At 37.2% G+C, this 27,556-nt stretch overlaps 1 protein-coding gene across 1 annotated transcript in view; it reads right to left on the bottom strand.

Annotated features, from left to right (window-relative positions):
- LOC149996539 (rho GTPase-activating protein 7) overlaps positions 1–27,556 on the bottom strand; it is a 349,033-nt gene that overhangs the window by 261,371 nt on the left and 60,106 nt on the right. Inside the window, exon 3 of the mRNA XM_090258850.1 lies at positions 4,963–5,112. Within this exon, the coding sequence (XP_090114976.1) occupies positions 4,963–5,112 (150 nt within the window). The remainder of the gene's footprint in view (positions 1–4,962; positions 5,113–27,556) is intronic.

The raw sequence follows: 27,556 nt of genomic DNA on the forward strand, positions 1-27,556 counted from the left end.
AATGAGGAAAGAACAGTCATTTAAACAAATGCTTTTGAGAAAATTGGATATGTACATGTAAATGAATAAATTTGGACCCATTCTTATGCCACTCACAAAAACTAACTTGAAATGAATTAAAGACTTAAATGTAATATCTGAAACTATAAAACTAGAAAAAACAGCAAAAAAGACTCCTTAACGTTGGTCTTGGCAATATTTATTTTAATTAAACACCAAAAGCACAAGCAATAAAAGCAAAAATAAATGAGACTACACCAAGCTCAAAGATTCTGCACAACAAAATAAACAATGACCAGAATTAGAAACAACCTAAAGAACTGGAAGAAAATATTTGCAACCATATATCAAGTAAGGGGTTAATATCCAAAATATATAAGGAACTCAGAAAATTCTATAACAAAAATGGCAGAGTACCTAAATGGACATTTTTTTCCCAAAAAAGACATACAAATGGCTAACAGGTACATAAAAAGATGTGCAACACCCCTAATTATCAGGAAAATGCAAAATCAAACCACAAGGAGATGTCGCCTCACCCCTGTTAGAATACTATTATCAAAAAGACAAGCGATAACAAGTGTTGATGGGGACTTGGAGAAAAGGGAAACTTGTGCACTGTTTTTGGGAATGTAAATTGGTGCAGCCACTGTGGAAAGCAGTATGGAGGTTCCTCAAAAACTTAAAAACAGAATGATCATATGATTCAGCAATTCCACTTTTGGGTATTTATTCAAAGAACGTGAAGTTGTTATCTTGATGAGACATCTACATCCCTGTGTTCACTGCAGCATTTTTCACAATAGCCAAGACAGGGAAACAACTTAATTGTCCATTGATAGATGAATAGATAAAGAAGATGTGATATATATATATATGTATATACACACACACACACACACACACACATATATACACTCACATACACATGCACACATACATGCAATGGAATATTATATGTATATACACACATGTACAATAAAATATTACTTAGCCATAGAAAAGAAGATCATTATGTCTCTTTTGGGAACATGATGGAATTTGAAAGCATATGCCAAGTGAAATAAGTCAGACAGAAACACAAATACTGTATGATCTCACTTAAATGAGGAATCTAAAAGAAAAGGCTGAACTCATAGGACAGAATGGAACAGTGTTTGCCAGGGGCTGGCAGGGAGATGTTGCTCAGAGGACACAAATTTCCAGTTATAAGGTGTGTAAGTTCTAGGGATCTAATATTCAGTACAGTGACTATTATTAACAATACTGCATTATATACTTGAAAGTTACTAAGAGAGTAGATTTTAAACGTTCTCAACATGCAACACATACACACACAATTGTAATTATATGAGGTGATGGCTGAGTTAACTAACCTTATTGTGCTAATCATTTTGCACTATATAGTATATCAAATCACCACGTTTTACACCTTAAGTGTACACAATGTTATATGTCAATTATATCTCAAACTGCAAAGAAGAAAAGAAAAAAAGTGGGATAAAAAATTAAAAAGGAGTACAAAAGACATATACAATGATAATAAATATAAAAATGGAATATACAATCTTTACATATGTGCATGTGTTTAAAAACATGGAACCCTAACTAAATTTCTCATCCCCTGAATGATTTCAGATAAGTAGCCATCTACTCTTTTTTTGCATAGAAAAGACAAACAACAGTTTACCATAAGAGAAATATAATCCTTTAAAATTTCAGATTGAACCAACATCGAATGAATAGTCATGAATAGCAGGTAATTTATAAATGTCAAGTGTATAGTTATATGTAGCAAGTAATTTATAAGCTACTTACATCTGACCTTTATGTACATCAGAAATCTTTTGCATTAGTTTTACCTTCTTGTTTGTGACTTGTTTGGGTAAATACCAGGGTAACCTTGTATCCTCCTAACAATACAATAATTCTGAGGTAAAATAATAAATACTTAAAAAATCTACCATTTACATGTTTGTATTTTTTAAAGACAACACTTTACAGCTATTCTCTGCTTCACTTTTCATCAACTCTATGAGGCAGGTAATGTATCATTATTGTTTGATAGTCAGTGATGCCAAGGCTTAAGGCAATTAAGTTGATAAAACTCAGATTTTATGGCAGAGCTGGGATTAAAAATCAGACTCATCTGACCCCAACTTGTTATGCTCTATCAAGACAGGCTCCTTTAGGTCTTTACCTCTACTCTTCTTTTAATATATATATATATATATTTTTTTTTTTTCAGCTTAAAGACATTCTTAAAGACTCCAGTCTGTATTCTTCTTTAAATATTTTATTATAAGTAGAACTTGCTCCAGAATTTTCTCATAAGTACTCTCAAACTTAGGTCACTGTTCCATTGTATGTCTTGTCCTCCCTACTAAGCTGTAAATTCACTGTGCAGTCTGAGGGCGCGGCAGAGGAGTCTCTCTGAATCTGGGACAGTGCTTCTTGGTGGACAATCAAGGCCATAATCATACTGTTATAATCCATGGCACGATTATCAAAAGGAATGGCAAGCGCCTGTGGAAAATATTTTGATGATGAGAGAATTTTAAAATTAGCTTTAAATACTAAGGAACAGCAATAAAGAACAAGGGATGAACCAAAATAAACATAAAGACCAAAAAGAAGTTTTGGGGGCTGCAGGAGAGGTTTTATTCATTTTAGCCCCGTGTCGGGTATGAATGAGGACGTGGGAGAAGGAAAGGGAATTAATAAACGCCAAGTTGCTCTCCCTGCAAATTTGTGCGATACATTTATGTACATTCTTTCCTTTACTCCTCCCAATGAATTATTAGGCAGGAAACAATCTCTCCTTTTTTCACACATCATGAAGGTGAGAAATTAAATAATTTTCTCGTGCTTTCAGATAGTCTGTTGTAGAGTTGCCATTTGGACCCAGGCCTGCAGACTTCAGTGTTCCTCAAGCTTCTAATGTATGATTTTGCTTGTTCTAAGAATCTGTTGAACTGAAAACTTGGAAGTAGATCTTTATTTACAGAACGAACCATGATTTAGCAATGGTAGTGATATCCCATGAGACAGTGCATATTATATAAAATCCAGTTTATGTCTTAAATGGAGGCAGAAGATGTACATCTCAGCAAATTTCAAAACCATCACCCACATTTGCCCCCCCCCTTTTTTTGCCTTTATCATTTAACAGAGAAGCATTTCTAACAGGTATAGACTATATCATTCTCTGACATGAAGAGTACAATATGGGCTTGTATGTAGCGGAAAGCTGGGCTGTGGTTTTTCTCCTGAATACTTGGAGATTGAGGAAAGCTCAATGCAGAGGGAAAAGGGGAAAGAGGAAAGATAGGAGAGAGCTTAACAACTCACATCAGACCATTTTAAAAGAGAAAATGTGTTCTCTGCCTACTTTGTTAGCAAAGGAGTACTAAGGAGTACTCCTATTGAAAAAGATGGTTATTTCTGGCTTTAAAAATGTTGATGAAAAGGAGTATGACATTTCTATACACCCTTCATATGTAAACAACATTGAACACCCCTTATTGTTGGTCTTCAGATGACTCTGATTGCATTTCCTCCGTTTGGATGCCAGTCCTACTAAAAAATATGCACAAGCACCGTGGCAACACCAGAGAAGCAGTAACTGATTCTGTCTGGGAATACAGAGGAGATTTAGGGAAGACTTCTCCCTAAAGAAAACATTTGAGAATAATCCTGAGGATAAGGAAAAACAAAACTGTCATTTCTACTGGCTTTCTAGGTTGAAGTATTTAATTTTATGTTCACTTTTAATTGTTTGTTTTGTTCAAGCTATGACATTTCCATTATAGTCAGATAGAGAAAACAGTATGGTGTAGTGGTTATATGACATGGCTCTGGATCAAGACTGGCTGGGTTTGTATCTCATCTCCAGCACACACAATTAATAACTTCTCTATGCTTTTTACTGACTTGAACATGTTGTGAGGGATAAATCTGTTGACATATGTAAAGAACTTAGAATGATACCTAGTATACACTAAAGTTAGTTATTATTTTAGTTTGTTTACTTTGAAATATTCTGTCCCACAGTCAGAATAGGTCTTGAATAACTACAGAATCAATGGAAGAATTATATTAATTAAAAGATTTGATACAGAATAGCTCTACTTTAATAGATGCCCAAATTTATATATAGGATTTTCTGTCCCTTTGATCCTAGGTAAATACATAATTTCTTGACTTAATGTGTTTATTACTGTATAATGAAAGTAGCAGCTTAATTGAAAAGAATGCATGCCTTAATTATAAATACATTCTATCATCACATTCGCTAGATCTGCAAAAACCAAGCCATTTAATATGGAGTTAATATTAAATATGTAAAGTGTATAGTCAGTCTGGAATCTGTGTCATTCAAATTATGAGTGTCTGAATCTCAGGAGTGCTTTTTCTTATATAAAATTGATGCATAGAATAAAATTCTCACTTCTGTCCTATCCACTGAGTTAATTTTAGAGTGTTTTCAAATTAACCTAAGTTCTTTCTTGTAGTATGCTGGATGTGTCCATATATCCTTTCATCCATCCATCCATGCAGCAAATATTTATTAATCATCTTCTACATGAAATGTAAATTTGCAGATACTGGAAATAAAATACTAAGATAGACATAGCATTGTGAACGATGCTGATAGCATATCACTGAATACTGATAATTAGGGAAACAACCATAAGGAAGAGGATTCGATTACTAGGAAGCCTAATTTCCCAGGTTGATCCGTTTTTGGTCTAATTAACAATAACCATCTTCTTTCGAATCACACCCTTCTCTTACAGACTCCGCATGAAACACAGATGCATTGCAGTAAGTTCCATGAAATACTTTTAGGGCCACATATGGGCAGATGCTACCATCAAAGATGTTTCACGTGCAAGAGGGACCATAGGAAGGAAGGAGATAACATGTCCACGGAGGAAGAAGTGGAAGTGGGAGACTCACAGGAGCGTGCCGCCGCAGGCTGGTCGGTGTGCCGGCCGGAGAGGAGCCGGCGCTGAGGGCGTTCTCGATGTCCTGATCGAGTTGGTCCAGTTTCATAATTAGCAGCACCATGGAGTCTAGCCGCGCCCTGTCTCGATCTTCTTTTATTTCCTGAGGAACAGAACATGTTGTTACTGCATCTGAAGGGTCATTTCTTAGAAAGAATAAGAAGTGCCCTGTTCTTCCATGTGACAAAAAGGACACTGAATAATAGGCAGTCTTCTACTTAAGGGGAAAGGAAAGTTTTGTTCTGTATCATCAATGGGCTCTTCATTGCCAACATAGTAACCGACTGCCAAGAAAGCATTTGATATGAATATTCAACACATGTTTTCTGGTGCAAAGCACAATGGAAAGGAAGTATAGTATCAGTGAGCACTGATACATATTTATGACTTTTTAATTACTTATTCTTAGGAAAAGTTATATACTACTCTTGTCACAGCACAAATTAATTATAACATACTACTAATAAATTATTTGTGGTTAGACATTTAAGGATACACAAAAGAAAATATTTTTGGAAGAGTACTTCTGAGTATAGTAAAAAACAATTGGAAGCTATGTTATTATCAATATTTCTTTGCAACCTCTTTTTCTTCCGCAAAGTTTTGAAAAAAGCCTCATAATAACATATATATATTTATATTTATATGTAAATTATGTTGGTTGCTTATTCTGAATTCTCTATAAAACAGACATATATTTATGGAAATAGTGTAGCTTATAGAAATAGCTGAAGCTTCTCATTGACCATAAAGGGTTATTTGGGCATGACTGTTTACTGTTCTTGTGTGTTCAAAGCAAGTCAATTAATATTAGAAATCTTCCAAATTTCTTGTGTGCTGTGTAAGGTATTAGGGTTGGGTAGAGAATTGGGTGGGAAAAAAAAAGATCATGTAAAGCACAGTACGATTCTATTGAGGGATATAATGGACTCAGGGAGAGCCCTTTTGAGAGAAATCAACACTTGGGTTTCATGTTATCACCCTCTCATCTGTCTGAAATACTTACCTGGGTGAACTCAGCTTTGAAAGGACCACCAGAGGCAACCTCAAAGGGAAAAATATATGACAGAAGCAGCCTATGGAGTGTGGGTATAAGGGAGCAGGTTGCAGTCTTTGCTTAGGTCATGGTATTAGTAGTGAAATAAATGAGGTGACTCTCTGAATCAGATCTTTGATTTTACTTTTGACATTTAAAAAAATTTTTCCTACATTTCCAAGCTACCATTGGGAGAAACCAACAAAGAATAGAGATGAGAGTGAGTTCATGGATTAATCTAATTCTGTAGGACTTTCTATACCTCAAATAGCTAGAGCAGATTGTTAATATTGCAAAGCATTATCTTTCAGATGTCAGTTAATTGATTTATTAGATTAAGTTGGTCAAAGAATCATTAATTAAGCTAATATTAATTAATTATTTGGGTAAGCTAAACTTTTGCTTGGTTTAACAGACTGATGTCAAAGTCGTCGTCGTCGGCAGCCGTCCGTCTCGAGAGACGATGGTGTAGCTTCTTCAGAGTCTATCTGCACCGCCAAGAATGGCTGTGCAGTCCGACTCGGGAGTGACATGGTATCTGTCTCCTCCCGTGTTGAATCGACATCTTGCGATGACGCTGAAGCTACAGAGCCTGGGCAGGGTAATATGGAGGGTCTGCTGTTGCCCATGCAGCAGACCCCCCCTCTCTTCGCAGCTGAAGGGTCCAAGGGAAAGACGGAGTCGATACAGCTTGGGTTCAGGTGCGCCGCAGGAGTTGCCGGTGTTGACTACAACGTCAAACCGCCTTAGGGACTCCGGCTCCGGATTTTCTGTCGGGGTTTACTCCCTTAGCCTTTCCCCTGAAGAGGTATGCCGCAAGGCAGCGGAGGTTTTTTGGAGTCAGAGTTTTCCTTCTCTGATGTACCCTGACTGGAAGATCGAACCAGCGACACTTAGCTCGCAGGCCGACGCTCAATCCACTGAGCTAAACCAGCCAGGGCAGATGTCAAAGTAAAAGAGCTAGTACTCTTACAACAAAGACATAAATTTTGAGAATAAATTAAAAATTTTAGAATACTATGCTGTGATTAGTATTTCAATTTCTTTCCATCGTGCCTGACTCTAAAACATGTAGTGAGGCTCAGACAGAGAATTACAGAACTCTCGTCATTATAAAGTTTTACTCTGCTTAAAAGAGTCCAAGATACATGCAAATAACAGACTTAAACTTTACTATCCATCACATCTCTCAATGCTACAAAACTTGCTATATTCAAAAGAGCATTATTTTTAGTAAAATTCTGCTTGTACCTTAAAATAGAGTCTCAGAAAAAAAAAGAAAAAAGAAAAAAACAAAATAAAAAACAAAAAGAGAAGAAAATAGAGTCTCAGAAATATCAGAGATTATTCAATTTAATTCTCTTCTCGATAATCCAGAAAATGGAAAAGTCTGACTGAATAGAAGACTCCAATTCCCATTAATTATTCCTGTAATGTGTTTGCTTGTATAAATTCCTTCTTTTTTATACCTAATTGTGTTTGCAAGATAATATTCTTTGCATCTCTATATCCACATATGTTTTGGTATGATTGTCTTTAATTTCTCACAATTACAACATCCACAAGAACAAATTTACATTTTTCTAGCTGGCACACATAGAGTGAAGTTATACACTGCACATGGAATACATTTTCAGAAATAATAATAATAAAGTCAATAGGAACCAGTGCAATAACATCCCAAAGCCTTAGAAAATATATTTTGATTTTCCCCCCTAAATTAATGTTAAATAAAGCAGCATATTCTGAGGCAGTAGTTTCAAGAAAAAAAATTGTCTTTGAATTAACTGGATGCTGAGATTGTACCTTAAAAACACTTTCAAATCTATGCGCTGAACATCAGATTAGTTCAAATGATCTGGTAAAAGGAATAAAACTAAACAGCCTTGATTTACAACATTTCTAAAGAGAAAATGCTTCTCCCATTCCTTCATGATGCCTCTCCTTAGTAACCATTTATTACCTTCAGCCTGAAGTGTCAAGCATACAGGCCAGTATCATATGTGACAAACACATCCATAAAACTTCACAAAACAGAGTTGACTGCAAATCAGAGGTAAATATTATTGTCCTTCTTTTAAAAGTCCAAATACTAAGAGTTTGCAAAGTTCTAACTTTTCATATGTCCATGGGTAAACTCCAATAAATACTTATCCTTGAAAACAGACATGTGTATTTGAAGATTTTGGCTACATTGAATTCTGCAGTGAAGTTTTCATTTCTTGCTGTCATTATAGTCCATGACGAGGAACTAACTTCTTAAGAAGTGAAGCTGCCTATTGATGAACTTCTCAGTGTTTCAGTAACTTAACGCCCTTATATCATGGTCAAGATACTAAATTCTCTTCCCTCCTATCTTTTCTTCCTTCTCCCCTGTAGCCACAGCTGTTCCAGGCCAACCACTGTTAAAGGGATACAATATTCATCAGCGAATAACAAACATAAAATCACTGCCTTCCTAAATATTATAGTCAACCATGAGAAGATAGATAAATGGGAGTTAACATATTCATAAATAGGACAAATGTGTGAAGAAAATAAAAGAGGGTAATGAAGTATACAGTACCTGTCTGTGTGTGGGTTGTCCCGCTTTATGTAGGCTGGACAGAGCGAGCTTTCTGAGGAAGCGAGAGAGGAATGATGTAGAGGAGAGAAAGAGATGGAGATGAAGATGGAAATGAGAGAGAGAGAGAGAGAGAGAGAGAGAGAGAGAGAGAGAGAGAGAGAGAGAGAGAGAGGGAGAGAGGAAGAGAACTCACCAGGGTGGTCCCTGCAGAGTAAAGAGTGATACAAAAATGCTGAGCTGGGAATGAGTTTAGTCAAAAACAGGATCAGAAAAAAGTTCAGGAAAACTGAGAGAGGTTGAATATAAATAGGAGTCAACTTATATTCTGTTGTGAAGGTTATTGTAAAGAGATCAATTTTATTCTTTGTGCAATAGGACATGGGCAGGATGTCAGCAAATGAATGGCTTACTATGTTTTTTAAACTTCTAGAGTTCTTAACAGATATTTACAAACATTTTTGGAACCTCATATTTTATATCGAGCCATGCCGCATGACTAACACATGCTAAGTAGTTCAATTTACCCTCAGATCATACTTCCAGTTCTAACCAGAGGCCATTTCACGCTGAAGTCTGAATTGGGCCCACATTACAAGATAATAAAGAAATAGCAGATGGTTTTATAACAAGGCTCTACATATTTTGAGATCAAAGTGAAAAGTAGTCATTGTTTAGGGAACCTATTTAGAAGTTTGGAATGGATAGGTGATGATAGGTTGGTAAATGTTTAACTGGATCTCCAAATAATAATCAAGTCCTGGTTTGCAGTATGTGCTGATTTCTGTGGTGTAAATACTCCCATGCCCTATTTTATGCTACTAACTAGACATTATTGAATGCAGAGTTGGAAGAGATGTACACAACATATTAAATTAATGCATTTTATTTATTTAACACATTTACCCCCCTTAACTATTTTTCTTGTTGTCCAGGTAGAGTTCAGTATAAATTGTAAATTTCATGTTCTTCTGGAGGATTCTCTTGTTTTCTAGTTTTGCCTCCTTTACCTGCCTTTCTATCCATTATTTTTGTTCATAGGATTTCTTAAAATTTGTTATAATTAACTTCTTTGTATTTGTATTTTTACTTATGTAAGTGAAAACACACTTTGTTGAGCTTCTCATTATGTCACTTAGATTCTTTATTCAACACTTCACATAAGATGATAGAAATCTAGAAGGCGGGGACAAGGGCTATTGGTTCCAGTGTCCTGACTTTGCAAGTGCAGAAGTGGATTCCAGAAGGTTCAAATCACTCCTCCATTGATATGTTGATTAGACTAGAGCCCAGCTGTCCTCACTCACTGTCCTGGTCTTTTTCCAGTACTTTGTTTTTGCTTTACTTCTGGGGATACACTTTTTAATTTAATGGATGTTTAGGCATCATGTATTCTCTCTTCAACTTCTGCCACCTTGTTTCCATTCTTTCCAAAAACCATGTTTCTGAAGAACACCAATGACCACAATTAATTGCAAAAACTTTGAAACATCTAGTCCAGTTCTTTACACTTTTACTTAACTATTGTCCATGACATGTTTACTGACCATCTACTATGTGCTTTATCATTCTCCATGAAGCAACCTATTTCATACTCATACACTTATAATTTTTAGACTTTCTCTAACTCCCCAGTTCCTCTCTCTAGAACCAGATAGCATAAGTAATGTCAATGCCATGAAATTGCCTTTCAAATATTTGAAGAACTATGTCATGCCCATTTTTCCCTTTTCGAGGTGAGTCATCTTCAGTTTCTGTAATTATTTCACATATAACATGTTTCCAAATCCCCATTAGTTGTTAACTTTTCTCTGGATATGACATAGTTCTGTCAATGACCCAAGTAATGGTTGGTGCCCAGAATTAAATGTATTGTTCTACATGTTCTCTGATGAAGACAGAGAGGGCAAGTACTTTCCCAAGTTCTACAAGTATTCTTTGATGCAGTCTAAGAATTAGGTACCTGGTTAGAACATGAACAGGCTGTTCTTATTGGGATAGTCACAACCTGCTTCTTTAGTGAAGAAACAGTATTTACTTGACTGTGAGCTGAACTTGTGTCCACGGTGTCATCTATGTCCCCTTTTCCCAATATGTGCCGGTGTACTGCTATGAACAGAAACATCCTGTTGTCTAGAGACTATAAGAAGCTATTGCCAAGGTATAGATAATATAGGTAGTTGCTGTGGAGAAGTTTCCAGTTGTATTTCTTTCAGACACAGGTCAGTGGATACTTAGGCAAATTAGGAGAGAAAAATCTATTCAATTGTATTTGCTCTCAAAAACCTAATATGGCCAAGCCACTTGGTGTTCATTGGGAAATCTGAAAGATGCTTCTTATTTACTCCCAACGGCAATTCAGTCCCTGCGCAGTGAAGTCGCTTTGATCACAGTCATATCTGTGGGAGAGTTAAATAGGGTTTTTAGGGGGTTGTTCTCTCCAGGAAGCTTCTGAACTGGAGAACAGGAGCTTATACTACCCTTCTTTCCTTCCATCCGGAGAAGATAATTCCCACCCTCCTCTTTCTTCAGATGCTTTTTGGTGAACAATACAGAACACAGCACACACAGGGAGTGGTGAGGAGGTGAAAATTACCAGACATTTTACAGACTGGGCAAATATAAAGACCAGTGAGAAGGGTGCCTCCCCTAGAGTCACAGGGCACTGTTTTCCATTTGGAGGAAAATAAAAAAAAATGCAGTAAAATACCCAGATGCTTCCAAAGAGTGGCTATTTGGCTCAGCCAGTGCCGTGTTGCCTGAATATTCTGCTTGTCAGTGAGTTGTGGCATCACATGGACAGCCATAATAAATTAAAGACTAGGCTAGGAATAGAACTAAGACTTCCTGATTCATGATCCAAGGTTCTGGCTCCTACCCTGTCTTTGATTCCATACACATCTTACTGGCTATTCTGGGCTGGTAATGGTCCTTGCTCACCCATAAAAGAAAGGGACCTTTTAGCAAAAGACTTGGCTCAGCTTCCTTCTGAATTATTTGATCTGCAGCCAGCTGGACTAGTATGAAATCTCATATTAGTGTTATACATTTTATTTGGCAATAAATTCCTCATTCTAGACTTTCTTAAAATAATATCCTGCCCAAAGAACCAGAAATTTATTAAATCTTTTTTTTTTTTCAGAAGCAGTAAAGATATTCATCTGAATTGACAGTCTGAAGATAGAGATAATGTAATATCCTATGTCAGAGTTTCGAGGCAAGTTAAATAAAGTCAGCCTTAATTTTTATTATGGTGCAGTTCAAGCTGAAACTTATGTAGAATGGGAAGTAATAAAACAAACCAGCAACTATTTCCTATTTGTCAGACACAGTCTATTCAACCACGAAATGTTTGTGTTTTATCTTTAATTAATAACATGTGTCAACATCACTTTAATATTAGGTGGTGAAGAGTGATAAATAATATTCTCATTTAAAGTGCTACAAGGAATCTTCACACTGAAATGTCAATGGTGGCTTTATAGCAAGAGCGTATGGTCACTCCCTATCTATCTCCCCCTGTGTATAAAGTATGGGGAGAAAACAGAGCTCTCCTTTACTTGATGTTTAAACTCCAGCTCGACTTTAGATGGAGCATTTCTGAACGGAGACTTTTGTAAATTGCCTACAAAGTCTCCTGAATAGTTTCAAGATACTTGTGCAGCTGGTCCTAGGGACTGCTCAGAAGTGGCAGGTGTGAACCAGGAGAGAACTGTGTGGGCCACAGGTCCTTTCTCTCCAGGAAAATCTGAGGGTGACTTCCTCCACTGGCTTTAAAGGTCCGTTTTGGGGACGGGGGTATAATTTGTACCTAAATAATTCGGTATGCATTCTGAACCCAGTCTGCACTCTAAGTGCTAAAGGGGGAGACTGACGTTCATGGTTATGTAATACCTTTATAGACACAAAGTCAGGTTTTCTGGACTGATGATTTGTTCTGCGTCATAATGCCGCCATGATATCTCCAAATCCCTGTAGTGTTTTTTATTTGTTTGTTTGTTTGTTTGTTTGTTTGCAGTTCTTAGTAGTTCTTTGCTTGGATTCAGGTATTAAAGGAGACAGGACTTTTTTCCTGGTTTGAAATAAAAAGAAAAACATCCTTTAACTTTAGAAGTCCACCCTGGCTGCTGTGGCTCAGTGGACTGAGCATTGGCCTGTGAACCAAGTGTCGCTGGTTTGATTCCCAGTCAGGGCACATGACTAGGTTGCATGTCAGGTCCCCAGGTGGGGGCGCGAGTGAGAGGCAACCACACAGTGATGTTTCTCTCCCTCTCTTTCTCCTTCCCCTCTCTCTAAAAATAAATAAATACATAAACAAACAAATAAATTTTTTAAAACACCCATTAAAATGTTTTCAGAAATATCTTGATGGTCTTTTATTAAGTGTGGATAACAAAACCATGAATAAAATTTATTCTTTTCTTTCTCACAAAAATGACAATTTAGAAAAAAGGTCTTATATTGACTTGGCTTTTGTCTACTTGCCTAGTTTCAGCCTTTCTCTCCCTCCCTGATCCTGCTTGTGTTCCTCGGTTATCTGTGGACCAGCACTATATATTTCTTAATATTTTCTCTAATTAAATCACCTTTTTACTGTGAAAAAGGCACTTTTAATATATAAATGCTGTTTAAGTAATCTTATATATCTGATGCATATTAAACTATAAAATTATAAAATAAAATCCCTTTCCTATCTGATACTATCTCCCATAAACCATAACTGTGTTTTAGAAAATGTTCTGCTAAAGAACAGAACTTCCTTTGGTTTCTCAAATAATCCATGTTATCTCTCATCTGCAACTAGGATTGCTAGATTTACCAAATAAAAATATAGAATGCCCAATTAAATTTTAAATTTTAGAAAAAAATAAAACATACGTATTATTGGCATATGCACCAAGTGTAAGGGATACTATTGCATGTGACATATTTATACTAAACCATTTTTTGTTGTTGTTTATCTAAAATTCAAATGTAACTAAGAATCCTGTCTTTTTTTGAGAACTATTTTTGACCCATATAATAATACTTCTCGGGCTTGACACACTTCTTCCTTGCCTAAGGATATCAGAGGAAACCCTTAGTTTCAAACATAATGTCACGCTAATAGAGGTCTTTGACAAGGTTTTCCCTGGTGTGAATAAACAGTAATTGCAGTTTAAGTTTAGTTATACAACTTCAATGAATGGCCGTTTTCTTTTCTCAGTATCTTCTTTAGTGTTATAATCCTAGGGAAATTTGAGACTTGCCATTTTGGTTTTTCTTTAGTAACAAAATAAATGTGAAAAGTGCATTAGGCTGCTCTTGCGATCTTTTTAGAATTGCAAATTTATTTAAATTGTTTTTTTAATAACGTATTTGTTTGTTTGTTAACTTTATTATAGAGAGAGGGGAAAGGAGAAAGAGAGGGAGAGAAACATCACTGTGTGTTTGCTTCTCACTCGCGCCCCCAACTGGGGACCTGACGTGCAACCTAGTCATGTGCCCTGACTGGGAATTGAACCAGAGACACTTGGCTCACAAGCTATTTAAATTGTTAATGTTTTCTACTAAATCATCTGTGGATGAGTCAGTTTATAGTAACTTTTTGCCACCTGTATATTTTCTCACTACTATCATGTAAGGTATGTCTATGGCTTTTTAAACAATAAAGACTATTTTTATCGAGCCCAATCATGTCATTTTTTTTTTTCTGGTAAAGTAATTACTTTTGCAAGTATAAGACTTTCCTCACTCTACAAACTTAGTTAATTGCAGAACTGAAAATCTAGGTCTTCTCATTCATCTTTGTTTCTTTTTACCCAAATAGTACTATAAGAAAATTTCTTCAACTCTACAGGTAACCCAAAAGGAAAATTTTTTAAAATACAAATTTACATGCATTAAAAGATCTGGGATGAATACATGTAGATTAAAAAAATAGGCTTAGTCTCATATGGGTAGCATCTTCTTATTGTTAAAAATATACAAATTTAGAAGATAAAATCATATCATTAATAGTTTGCTCCTTTCTTCCTCTTTACCTTGTTTCTCCCATTCCTCCTTTTTTTCCTTTCATCTTCCTCTTTTTTCTCTCTCCCTCCTTTCTTCCTCCCTCCCTCCTTCTCTTTCTTTCTCTGTCAACAGTCAATTTTATCAGTGGTTCTCAGAAGTTCATGTGCATCAGAATTATCAGAAGAAGTTGTTAAAACACAGAGAGCTGATGATTTAGTAGGTCTTGATGCAGGTGGAGAATCTGCATTTTTGACAAGCTCCCAGGTAATACTGCACTGCTGCCACAGGGGTCACACTTTGAGAACCTCTGGGCCACATGTTAGAGCAATAGCTCTTAACCGGCTCTGACTATAAATGTACTTGTATAGCCTTGACATTTCCACATGCTCCGGCTTCACCCACCAAATACTGATGCAGCAAATAGAGGGTGGGGCCAAGCTAGTACGGTTTTCAAAAGTTCTACAGATGAATTTAAAGCATAGAGAGAGTTAAGGAACACTGAAATATATTACAGAGAAAGTCATTTTATGATATCTGACAAAAATCAGGACAATAGGAATTAGAGTCTCACCCAGAGTAATTCACAAAAATAAATCCATCAATTCCATGCATTAACAGATTAATGAAAAAAGAATATAATAAACTCTGATTACCAATCAGCTTTGAAATGATCAATATTTCATCAATTTTGTTTTTCTGTTTATTTATTTTTACTTCACTTTGAAAATAGTATTTTAGGCAATTCCCAGACATCATATTTTACCCACACCCACAAATGTTTCAGTCTGATAAATTGATTTTAAAATTCTGCAAGAAGAAATGAATACCAATCACACACACACACACAAAAACCAATCCAAGCATTCTGTGGAAAATGACACTGTTAAAAATCCACAAATAAAAGTCTGATACAGGTTAAAAGGCAGTTGACAGACTGAGAGGAAATATTTAGAGCTTATATCACAAAGGATTAAAAAATTATAAAAAGACAACCTAATTGAAATAGTCATATATACAAAAACCTACTCATATAAGAATAATTAATAATTTAAAACCCTAAACACTACTTGTAATAAAAATAATGCAAGTTAAATGCAAAATGAGAATTATTATTTTTAATCTCTCAGACTATCACAAAAGAAAAAATACACCTTGACCATACTCCAGGTTGACAATGTCTTTGGAAATGTAAGTTTTTTCCTTTCTGGGAGGATAGTTTGGCAGTACCTATGAATATCTGGCACACTGATTTCAGATCTTTACCCTAGAGAATTACCTGCATTAATGCAAAAATTAGTGTGCCTGATACTATTCATTGAAGCATTATTTTCCCAGTGGACAAAGAACTGAAATTAACCTATATGGCCATTGACAGAACTGTTTAATTTAATAAGTTATAGTATTATTATTATTTGGGTCATTATACATAGTTGCAGATATGAGGTAGATCTACATGCACTGACAGAGCCATGGGTAACCTATTCAGCTTTTCAACGCAAATTGGAAAAGTGCGCCCCTTTGGAGGGATGCAGTCCCATGCCAGGGTTCATGCTTGCTGAATAAAACACAGGTAGCTCATCATTTTCTACTCAGGACTTTAGGTTGTACCTACACAACTGTGTTTGGGTTCCTGCTACTCATAGGAAAAGAACTCCAGAGGGCTTGTTACATGGAGAAAGAAAGGTTAAGAAAAATACTCTATAACGTGCAACTCTAGGTACCCAATAAGCATGCCTACATGCACAGAAATGCAAAATTCTGTGTGTATGTGTATTATGTATATATATATATATATATATATATATATATATATATATATATATGTGTGTGTGTGTGTGTGTATTTTATAGGAATTATCGATTATGTATTTTAGAAAACACCCCTGGCTGGTTTGGCTCAGTGGATTGAGCGTCGGCCTGCGAGCTAAGTGTCGCTGGTTCGATCTTCCAGTCAGGGCACATCAGAGAAGGAAAACTCTGATTCCAAAAAACCTCCGCTGCCTTGTGGCATACCTCTTCAGGGGAAAGGCTAAGGGAGTAAACCCCGATAGAAAATCCGGAGCCGGAGTCCCTAAGGCGGTTTGACGTTGTAGTCAATACCGGCAACTCCTGCGGCGCACCTGAAGCCAAGCTGTATTGACTCCGTCTTTCCCTTGGACCCTTCAGCTGCGAAGAGAGGGGGGGTCTGCTACATGGGCAACAGCAGACCCTCCATATCACCCTGCCCAGGCTCTGTAGCTTCAGCTCCACTGGAGAGGACACTCCAGCGTCATCGCAAGATGTCGATTCAACACGGGAGGAGACAGATACCGTGTCACTCCTGAGTCGGACTGCACAACCATTCTTGGCGGTGCAGATAGACTCTTAAGAAGCTACACCATCGTCTCTCGAGATGGACAGCTGCCGACGATTTTAGAAAAAAAAATTTTTTTTTTTTGCTAAAATTTATCTGAATATAAGACCTATAAAACAAAACAAGGAAGCATTGAGCATGGAGTCTTTTCATGCTCAGTATCCAGGCTTTCTTTCCCCCTCTTGTTCATCTTGTTTATTAACTGAGCATTGGCTTTTTAGATGGTGCCAATCCTGTGATGAGGCACTGCCAGAGTTTGAAGATTAGGGCATGTGAAATATGGAGCTGGAAGGAGGCATGCTGCTGCTCCACTGGAAGCAAAAGGCAGTGTAGGCCCATATATATATATATGGCACAAAAAAAGGTCTGGAAAGACATCAATCCTTGGGGGATTAAAAATATGAAAAAAACCAATGACAATTAAATTCCAGGATGTATATAACTTACTTTTATTATAAATATTTCTCTCATTGATCTTTTTTCGGTGATTTGGTGATTACTAATCTAAAAATAATAACTGGTCAGCAGTAGCTCCCTTACATTACTAAGCATTTCATGCACATATAGTCTCCTCAATCAATTTTTAAGATTCATGTGAGAAGAGATGGAGCCTCATTCTGTGTAACCACCGAAATACCTAGTATAGGAAATGCACATAGTAGGACTCAAAATCATTTTTTGATTAAGTAACAATTAATTATCTACTATGACCCAATCTTTAGCGAGCATCAAGATAATACTGCCAATCTCTAAAAGCCAGTTTCTACAGAAAGAAAGCAGAAATAGTTATTATGGGAACTTCTTAATTGCAGAGAACTCTCAGATGTGCTGATTAGAAAATGAGTTGGCAGGAGAGTGGTTTATTGTTTCTGTTCTTACAAGAATTACTCAAAACTCTAAAATGTCTTTGTGGTATAATATTTCTGAGAGAAAAGGACATTTGAAAAATAGCCTTTTGCTTCCAAAATATTGAGGTTACTCACCCTCTAATTCCCTGAGATCATTAAGACCTGTTTGTTTGCCCTTCTCTTGTGCATAAGGAAACCAAACAAAGCCTTCTTCTTTCCCAATATGGTAATAACTCTTATCCCAAATTTCTGCCTAGGGAATCCAGCACACTGAAGAACAATTTTTCTTTATCTATATATCTTGTTTGTTCTCCACAAAAACTATGTAATCATTAAAGGGGCCCCAAAGTTTATATGGTTTTTAGTTCAAATGGTTGAGTTCAATAATATGAGTCTCCTGTGGAGCTGACTTGCACCTATTTCCTATAATGAGTAGCAATTCTTTACTATCATTTGTATAAACTCAAATAAGCACAAATAAAATGTGACTGATTAGGCTTATGAGCTGGAGAGCTCAAGAAAAATATTAAATAGCATTTAAAAATGAGATTCAAGTTTTCTTAAAATATGGTTTGAAGTATATCTACAGGATACACATTCAATGAGGGTCAAACCAACAATTAAAAGTAACTTTCTGTGTTTCCAAAACGTGCGGTTCAGGACTATACACTCATTCCTCTCAGAAGTCCAAGGTTTTGAAATAGTACTTAGTGATAAAATTCTATTTTCATGGTAAAATTGTAAAACAAATAAGACCACAAAGCAGTCCTTTAGGGCTGGAAAGGATTTTAGATATTGTATAATCTTTTGTTAATAAAAAATTGCCTAAGATTTGTAATACCAAGAAACAATTGGCATTCTAGGTTTTGACTGCAGGGGGGGGGCGGGTAGCTGGAGAGAAGGTTAAAATATACCCCAGAGAACTACACATGATTAACCACATACATCAGCTGACAGATGGGTATTTTGGCTACTGTAAACCTCTTTGTTTTGAATGTTTAAGTTACTCTTGGCCCATTAGCAAATTTGGCCAACTTCTCTTTCATGAGTACTGGATTCTGGGAGGGAGCTGTATAAATGTCTTTCCCCCATATTTACTGAGAAACTATTATACAGATAACACTGTGGGGTGTACAAGAGAGCAAACAAATCCTCTTTTTTCAAGAACTTTATATGACATTAAATAGACTGACGTACAAACAGCTAAAACTAAATGGAATGAGTCTGAGTTTCATGCTAGAACAAAATCCTATTAAAGCAAATGAACAACTGAACCCAAACAAAACAAAACTAAATGATCAGGAAAAGATCAAAATAAATGAGGAGATGTTCTGCTTAGTGAAATGGGATCAGATTCATAGAGAAGACAAAGGAGACTGAGTAAGACTGGGCAGACTGGAAGGTATAGAAGTGTAAGCTGTGCTGGGAATTTAACAGGGCATAAAACATGCTAAAAAACAGGTTTGCATTCCGACTGAGCTGGGGAGTGGTGTGAGGCCAGCTCTGGCTAATGGGCTGTGCACAGCACAACAAAAGACAGAAACTCGACACAAATAAATAAGAGTTGTTGTATTAAGATGAACTCCATTGGCCTGTCTTGTCCCCCAAGCTTACTACACGATGTTATCTCTCCACGTTTTCTCTGTGTCCACCAACTCCCTTTTTCTGGGTCTTTATTATGCTATTTTATGAGAAAAATAATTATGTCTTTGAAAAAATATATTGAAAGTGGGAAAAGAAAATGCACCATTTTGGCTCTTTCTGTAATCCTTATTCCTTGACAGGGTCACCTCTGTTTGGGGTTTCTGACACAATAGTTCCCCTATTTGTTTCAAGGTGAACCTAAATTTGCCATATAAGTGCTTCGCAGAAGTAGAGATGATTTACAAGTTGATGAGGAGGGTCTTCTGCTGGGTCAATAAAACTTCACTTCACAGTTCTCTGTGGCTAACAGTTGAGTCCTAGTATAAAGCATTTACAATGGTATTTTGTACATACATCAAGTTGCAAGGCATTTCTAAAACGTCCTGTGACTATTCAATCAGAAGTGATATTTCTACATGATTTCTGCTTTGGTGTACACCATTACTTAATTTAATACAAGTCTATTCAAGTTTTATTCAATAGCAGATGTTTGCTGATGACTAAAAGGTCGAATACACGGGAAGCACAGATCCTTGAGTAGAACCTATCACCATTACTAATAAAATAATTTGGAGTACATATTCTACTGAGAGCAAGTTAAAGGAAGGACTGGATATTCTAAATGTCTTCTTGTAGATGAAAGTGTTGGCCCCTTCTAGACTTAGAAAATCCAACCAAGGAGAAAATAGGAATTATGACCTTCTTATTTCTAAGATTCTGTTATTTATTCAGCAAAATATAAACCAAATGTGAATTTTACTAGGGAGTAAACAAAATAACTCTAAGACATGTCTTTATTGCATTAATAGAATTTTAAGGGGATATTACTTTATGTTATTAAAAATTGAAACAGCATAACCCATGGGCACAGAGAAGAGTGTGGTGCTGGCCAGAGGGAAGCGGGGCAGGGGACAGAAGGAGGGGGCAAAGGACGGGTGGCAATGGGGACATCTGCCATAGTGTCAACAATAAAATAAATAAAATAAAATAGAATAAAAGACCTCTAAGAATTTTGGCTATGTTTCCCCTTCAGGTTCCTACAACACAACGTGCAGCAGAACAAGACTTCAGAAGAAAGGGTCATTGTCTCTAAGGGGGACATGTGAGCGCCACAGATGTGCCCATCAAGCTGCTGTTTCCCACAAGCTCCCCGGCTCCTCTTGAGCACAGGAAGGGGAAGAAAAATCCTCTAAAAAAAATCAACCACATGTTAGTACTGAAACATTGCCAGGAACACAGACAGCCCTGGAGGGTTTGTTTCAAATCAATGTTGACGGAGCCGTGCGGTGGGTCAAGAGAATGGCACATCTTGCTCTAAGAGGTCACAGGACTGAGTATTTTCATTTGGCCAAAGAGGGAAACTCAGGAAACAAACAAACAGCAGTGGGAATGATACCAACAGCACAAACAGGCTGACATTTGCAGTGAGAAAGTGGTCCGCTACCTCCGTCACTCTTTCATTTAATGAAAACCCTGGGAGGCAGAAGAGATGTGTATCTGCAGAAGGTGTTTCAAACCCTCTTGGTGAATGAAACTGTCGAACGTTGCTGAAATTTTTGAAGTATTGGGTCACAATCATTATTATACCATTTTGTAGCAAAAATGTCACATTACTATGGTCAAACTGATTGTAGTTCAATGCATATAAAGCAAAAACTACCTACCTCCTAAAAAAACAACCTGAGACCTGTTTCTCCCCATCTTTTGCATAGACCACTATGATTATATACAAGTTGAATAGCCATCTTTGCTTAATATTCCAAGTAAATGTTAAGTAACTGTCAATTTTTAATAAAGAAATGGTAGTTATTATGTACATAGGTATTTAACATTAACTGTCAAGCAGCAGACAGCCAACTATCATTTTCTGAGTCTCAATAGCATTTTAAAAATTACATGTAGCTATATAGATGTGGAGGTTTTTTTACTAGTAGTATTAGCATACCAATATTTTCAGTTATCTAAACACTTGTTTCTATATCACAATAAATATTTTCTTCTCATATCTCAGATAAAATTCTTCTAACACACTCTCTATATTCAAATAAACCTCAATCTTAGTCTCCTCACCTGATTTTCTCTCACTCAGTGCCATCTTTGTTTTGAGGACTATAAAATTTAAAAACTCCAAGGACAACATGAGACCGTTTAGGGTGTCATTGTCTTTAAACAGATAGGACAACCGAGGCCTAGGAGAAGCTTCTTAGTGAGGACAAGTTAGGACTAAAAATCAGTTCTTCCTCCTCTCAGATCTGTGTCCCACCATTTTTATATGGACTGGGTATCTCACAGGGATTCCCGTATTAATGTTGCCTGAGTCTGTAAGTTTTTTCCTGCTCTTTAAAAACTGCCTACATCTCCCCCTCAACCTGGGATCTCCTGCAATTCTCCCTGCAGTGATGTACAACAAGGCCTATTGAAACGTTTCTGGTCATATCATAGTTGTTGTTGTTTTTTGTTTGTTTGTTTTTAGATTTGTCAAGTTTTAGCCTATACCTGTCACTTTTAAGTTTACATTCTCTTGACTTTTGTCTGATGCAGATGTGGCCCAAACTTTAATCTGTTTTTTGGGACCTCTTGCTCTGTGCTTTGAGTCCACATTCCCCGTACTACGCTTTCACGATGGCGTAAATGGGGTGAGTAGCTCTCAGTGTCTCTCCTTGTCTTCCCAGTTCAATGTCCCTTGTCACAGGTAAGGTCCAGGTTTTTCCACAGCTCTCTGTGGATTCCTGGCCCTCAGAGCCCTGTCCTGATGCTGGATTGCCCTGCTCTATTCTCGTGGCTTCCCCCACAAGGACAACAGGCTGGCTCCTGAGGATTACTCTAGTCCCACTCATTCCTCCCTTCTCCCTTCTTCAAATGTCCATCGTCAGTCCAGTGAATGCAATATTTCACCCCAGCTGTTCCTAATTGTATGAAAGTGGACTCCCCGAACATTTGTAAAGATTGGACAAATCATTCTTGTTTCTGTCTCTTGTTAGCTTGAAATCTATGCTACTCTTCCGCTCAGAATTCACCTCTTTTCCTACTCCATGTGGAAATACATAATTTATTAGTTATTCTCTCTATGACTTCTTTCTTATTCCCTTTTCCCCCAGAATTAAACAATTCTTTCCCACTGCACTCATAGGCTTCTGTTCTCCTAAAGTAATTTTTGTCTGTTTTCTTGAAAAAATTATGAGCTTCTTGGGGTCAGGAATAAATCTATTACCTTTAAATGATATGCTTTTCTCTTGAGTCTTTTACAATTTCTGCCTTTGCTACAAAGAAACGCTTAATTCTTTATTAGACTAAAGCTCTGTGATGCAGTCATAATTTCTTCTTATGTTTTTGTCCTTCTAAGAGCACCTAATAAATGTTAAGTACATGGTGATCACTTGCTATACTGACTACTTGACCATCTGGCCAGAAATCCAGTAGCAGAGACCCAGTTTGGTCACAGAGAGAAGAAACCCGTATGCAAATGACTTTTGAGAATGAGCCAATATGATTCAAATCTAGGGCCCAGGAAGAAACGGCATTTCGTTTCTCTTTTTAGTTCTTTAATCTCAGCAATTTCTAGGTCTTTGTATGGGTATGAGCTGGTGTAAGATGATAAGGTAGCAAAAGAGAAGAGGAATGACAGATGCAAACCCATTCATTGGGTCCTCAGAAATCATAGGGTGAGAAAACATGCTATTGGCAAGAGATGCTGTGAGCCCTATTAATTATGAATTTGTTTCAAGCATACATGTGGCCCTTAATGTTCCCTGAGTTGGTATTTGAGGATGTTAATAGGGATTGTTAAATTTGAGATGTTAATAGGCTTAACTTGAGAAAAATGAATAATCAAAACAATCTGTGATATTCCATTTTCTATAATATTTATTTTCCATAATTCTTTACTGAAGCATGATGTCTATTTGGATACTGAAAGCTTTGCAAACTCATGAAGTAAATAAAATTATACAGCTGTACTTAACTAAACATTTCTCAAACGTATCTGAGCACGAAACTCTTTTATCTATTTGTTTGTTTTTCATAGACCACTGGTCTGAGGAATGCTGACCAACTTCTCTGGTGTGGCTTGAGTTCAGAAGAAAAGTACACTCCAGGAGACTGTAGGATGCCCTCTCTCCATCTGTTATATCTCTGAGAAGTAAGAAATAAGTTGTCCAAGGTGAATTTGCAACAGGGTGGCCTTCCAAGTAGAAATGACCCCTGAAGAACTCTCTGATAGTAGCTATAGACACTGCTAAAGTAAATCAATTTTAATAAAGCAGTACTTCTCAGACTTTAAGGGGCATACAGATAACTCAAAGATCTTGTTACAATGCAGATTCTGATTTTGTAGGTCAGGAATGGGGTCTGTGGTTCAGAATTCCTAACAGACTCTATGGTGATACTGCTGATGTTGACTTTTAGAAAGTCCTTGAAGTTGCAAGGTAGTGGAATGCTGACCAAATGGACAAGACCACTGAGCCATCGAGGACCCCAGCCCCATTATCATTCCTGGGAAAGTACTGGTGCTTCCTAAGCAAGGCATGCTGGAATGGAAGAGGGCTGAAACCTGAGGTTCTGCCCTGCTCGGAATCTGATCTCTGCTGCAGCTGGGTCACAAGGCATCACACCTGAATGATGGGCAGTCGTGGAACTGCATGCCTCTCCCAGTCCTGTCTGTGTTTCCCCCCATTTATGCCATTCCAGAAAGTCATTGAGTGTTCTGCCTGGTCATTGGTTTCTGTTTATTTGATAGTCTTTTAGTAAAAATTTTCTGAGTAGGGTAAAAGAAGAATGGAGAAGTTAAAGAAATTAGGAAACAGGTTAGGAGAAAACTACTCATATTGTTCTTCTAAAGGTCCTGCATACAATGATCAGAAGCCATCAACCCACACTCATTTTCTCCTTTTCCTCAACCCAGGGCTCCCAGGATAATTTACTATAGTCTCTTCCTTAGCCTGCTCAAATGCTGTGCTAAGTTTCTCCTTCAGGCAAGGGCACTGGCTGTCCACCCATCTATTTCCTTTCTTTATAATTCTTACTTCCTTCAAGCTGAGCACTAGCTCTGCTTTCTTTACAAAACCTTCCCTAGTTACCCCAAAGCATAGTCTACAATATAACATGCATCAGTACTATTTCTTTCTCATTCTACTTCCAATATTCTTGTCTCACAGTTACACTTCAGGTTCTCTGAGAACAGGGGACACACCTTATTACTGTTATGTAAATTAAATTTTTTGTTTTTGTTTTGCTTCACTAAGCTCTCCTGTTTTCTAGTTTCATGCTTGTGGGCAGTAAAGAAAACTTCTTCGAGGACTTAGCTCATTTCTGAAATACAAACATTGGACTAATTTGTGGTTTTCAAATTTCTTAAAGACATAGGACTATTTCTTCAAAGGTTATATTGCACAGGAAACCAGTATGCAGAACAGGCCAGAGTAGACTCTGGTAGGGCTACGGGGCTACTTGACCAATAGTTCTCAAATTAGAGAATGCGTTGAAGTTACCTGGGGAGTGAACTGGAAATGCAAGCTCCCTTCTCACCTACAGCTAAGATTCTGATCCAATAAACTTGTGTGATTCTAATGTGTAAACAAGGTTAAGAACAACTTATATGCTCATGCGCTCATCAGGTGACATTTACATGTGATAGGTATAAATAAAAATGAAAGTTATCAAAAACAAAAGGAGATTTCACCTTTGGATTACTGGAGAGAGATTTCAAATCTTTTCACTAAGAAAGGCCATGTCTTAAGTCAAATTAAGGTTGATCTTTGCTTTATATCAGCAGGGCTGAAAAATCTCTTTCACCTATAGGAGGAGATGTAGGTAATGAAGAGCGGCAAGTGCTTCATTGAAAACACAAGAAAAAAAAAATTAAGAAACACTTTTTGGCAATTAGGAGATGTCTGAGAGTAACGAAGCTGTAAGACAGAATTAGCCTCAGTGTAAACACAAGGTAAGGAAATGAACGCAATGGTATGAAGCTGGCCTCGCAGGAAACTGAGCTGAGAAGAAAAACGTGCGTTCAAAGCAGTTGCTAAATAGCTGTAGAGGTTCCTTTCCCTTCCTTGTCTCGCCTCACCCTGCCTCACCTCTCCTTTTTTTCTTTTCCTTTTTCAATCAAATTTGTACATTGAAGATAAAGAGCCAGTTCAGAAGAAAAAGTTGTTGACAGCATAGAAACGAAGGAAAACGGATGGATCCAAGCGACTGAAGTAGAAGAGATGAGGTGCAGAGCCCAGGTGAAGGTGCTGGCTATGGGAGGTAAGAAGGATTCCTATTCCGTTAAGGGCTGAAAGAAAGGATTCACAAAAAGGCATGCACGTTGGTGGGGAGAGGACAGGAACTTGAAAGAATTGTTTGACCTGTGACTCTATTTTTTTTCTTTGGGGAAAAAAAAAAAAAAAAAAAAAGAGGCAAGTTTCCCTGCTGGAAGTGTGTGAGAGTGCTCTGGGGCGAGGGTGCCCTGTACGACCTGAGGGATGTGGTAAGAGAAATCTTTGGGATTGCCTTCCAGGGGGTGGGCAGTGTCGCATCACCACAAAGGAAACTTCTGTGAAGGTAGCTGCAGGTCAGGAAAAATCGTGCACGAATCTATTCTTACATTAACCAATCACAAAGGCCTGTCCCAAGTGTGAAGGGTTACAACCAAGTGTGCTTTTCTGATTACAGTACCCTCCCCCACCTTTATTCATGGGGAAGATGTCCCAAGACCCTCAGTGGAGGCCAGAAACTACAAATTGTACCAAACCCATACATACTATGTTTTTCCTATGCATGCACACCTAAGATAAAGTTTAACTTATAAATTAGGCACAATAAAGGATTAACGACAATAACTAATAAAATAGAACAATTATAACAATGGAGTGTTAATAAAAATTAAGTGAATGCAGTCTGTCTCTTTCTCTCTCTGTTTCTCTCCCCTCCTCTCTCTTTCTTTCTCTCTCAAAATATTTTGTTTTAATGTACTGATTGCGCTCACCTTTTCACTTAAAGGCAGCATTTTACTACTTCTCTCTGGCTTGTCTGAGTTGCCAGCATCACTGCTCTTGTGCTTTGGGGCCATTATTATTAAATCAAATAAGGGCGACTTGAACACCAACACTGGGGTTGTCCATCTAAGAACGGACACGGCTCCTGCAGACTGATGGGCGGGGAGCACCTGCAGCGTGGAGACCCCGGACAAAGGGGTGACTTCCCACTGCAGCAAGGGAGCGCAAAGCCTGGAGATTTTATCACAAAAGCTCACTGAGAGGTTTCATCGCGAGATTTCATCACACCACTCACACCAGCACACAATTTCAAGCTTGGGAATTGTTTGTTTCCGGAATTTTCCACATCATTTCAGACCACAGTTGACTACAGGTAACTGAAACCGTGGAAATCGAAACTGTACATAATAAGGGAGGACTACTTAATTGTCAAATATCTAAATGATAGATCTAATTATAAGTTGAAAGACTCTTGTTTTCCTTTCTCAAAGTATTAAGTAACTTCTTTTATCTAGAAAACAGACAGACTGAATGAGATTATGCAGTCATATGCAGGCCGTTATCTTCAATTATGTATGATGTCAGGGTACTTTGGTTTTACAAATTTTACAAGTAATGCTCTATTAATGCAAAAAAAATTATCTTCTGGGAACAAATTTAAAAAACAATGATTTCCCCAATTACTCTGTGTTCATTGGAGGAGAAAGAAAAAGAATTATGGATTCGATGATAAACTCTAACTTAATTTTGTAGTTTTACAAACGAGGATAAAATTCCAGATAATGCTTCTGTAACTAGCTAGCAATACAGTTGAGATAGAATAATGACTTCTAGGCCACTGCTCTTTTTACAAAATAGATCTCCATAACTCAAGATGTCACTGCTCTCTATTTTAAACATATATTTATAGGAAACCAGAAATTTTAATTTCCCCTTCCCAATCAACAAACTTATTAACATTATCTTTGCAGCTGTAAAAATGTGCAGGCATGGGAGTAAATAATGAGAATAGTTGAGAATGTGTACATGTGTGTATGTGCTCATGTGCACATGGGTGTGAACATAAGAGACAGAAGGATGATGTGACTGAGGACTTTGGATGGGTGTTGGCAGGATGACACTGAATTCCCTTA

Source organism: Furipterus horrens, unplaced genomic scaffold, assembly GCF_987537825.1.
Source record: "Furipterus horrens unplaced genomic scaffold, mFurHor1.1.pri manual_scaffold_12, whole genome shotgun sequence".
Classification (NCBI taxonomy): Eukaryota; Metazoa; Chordata; class Mammalia; order Chiroptera; family Furipteridae; genus Furipterus; species Furipterus horrens.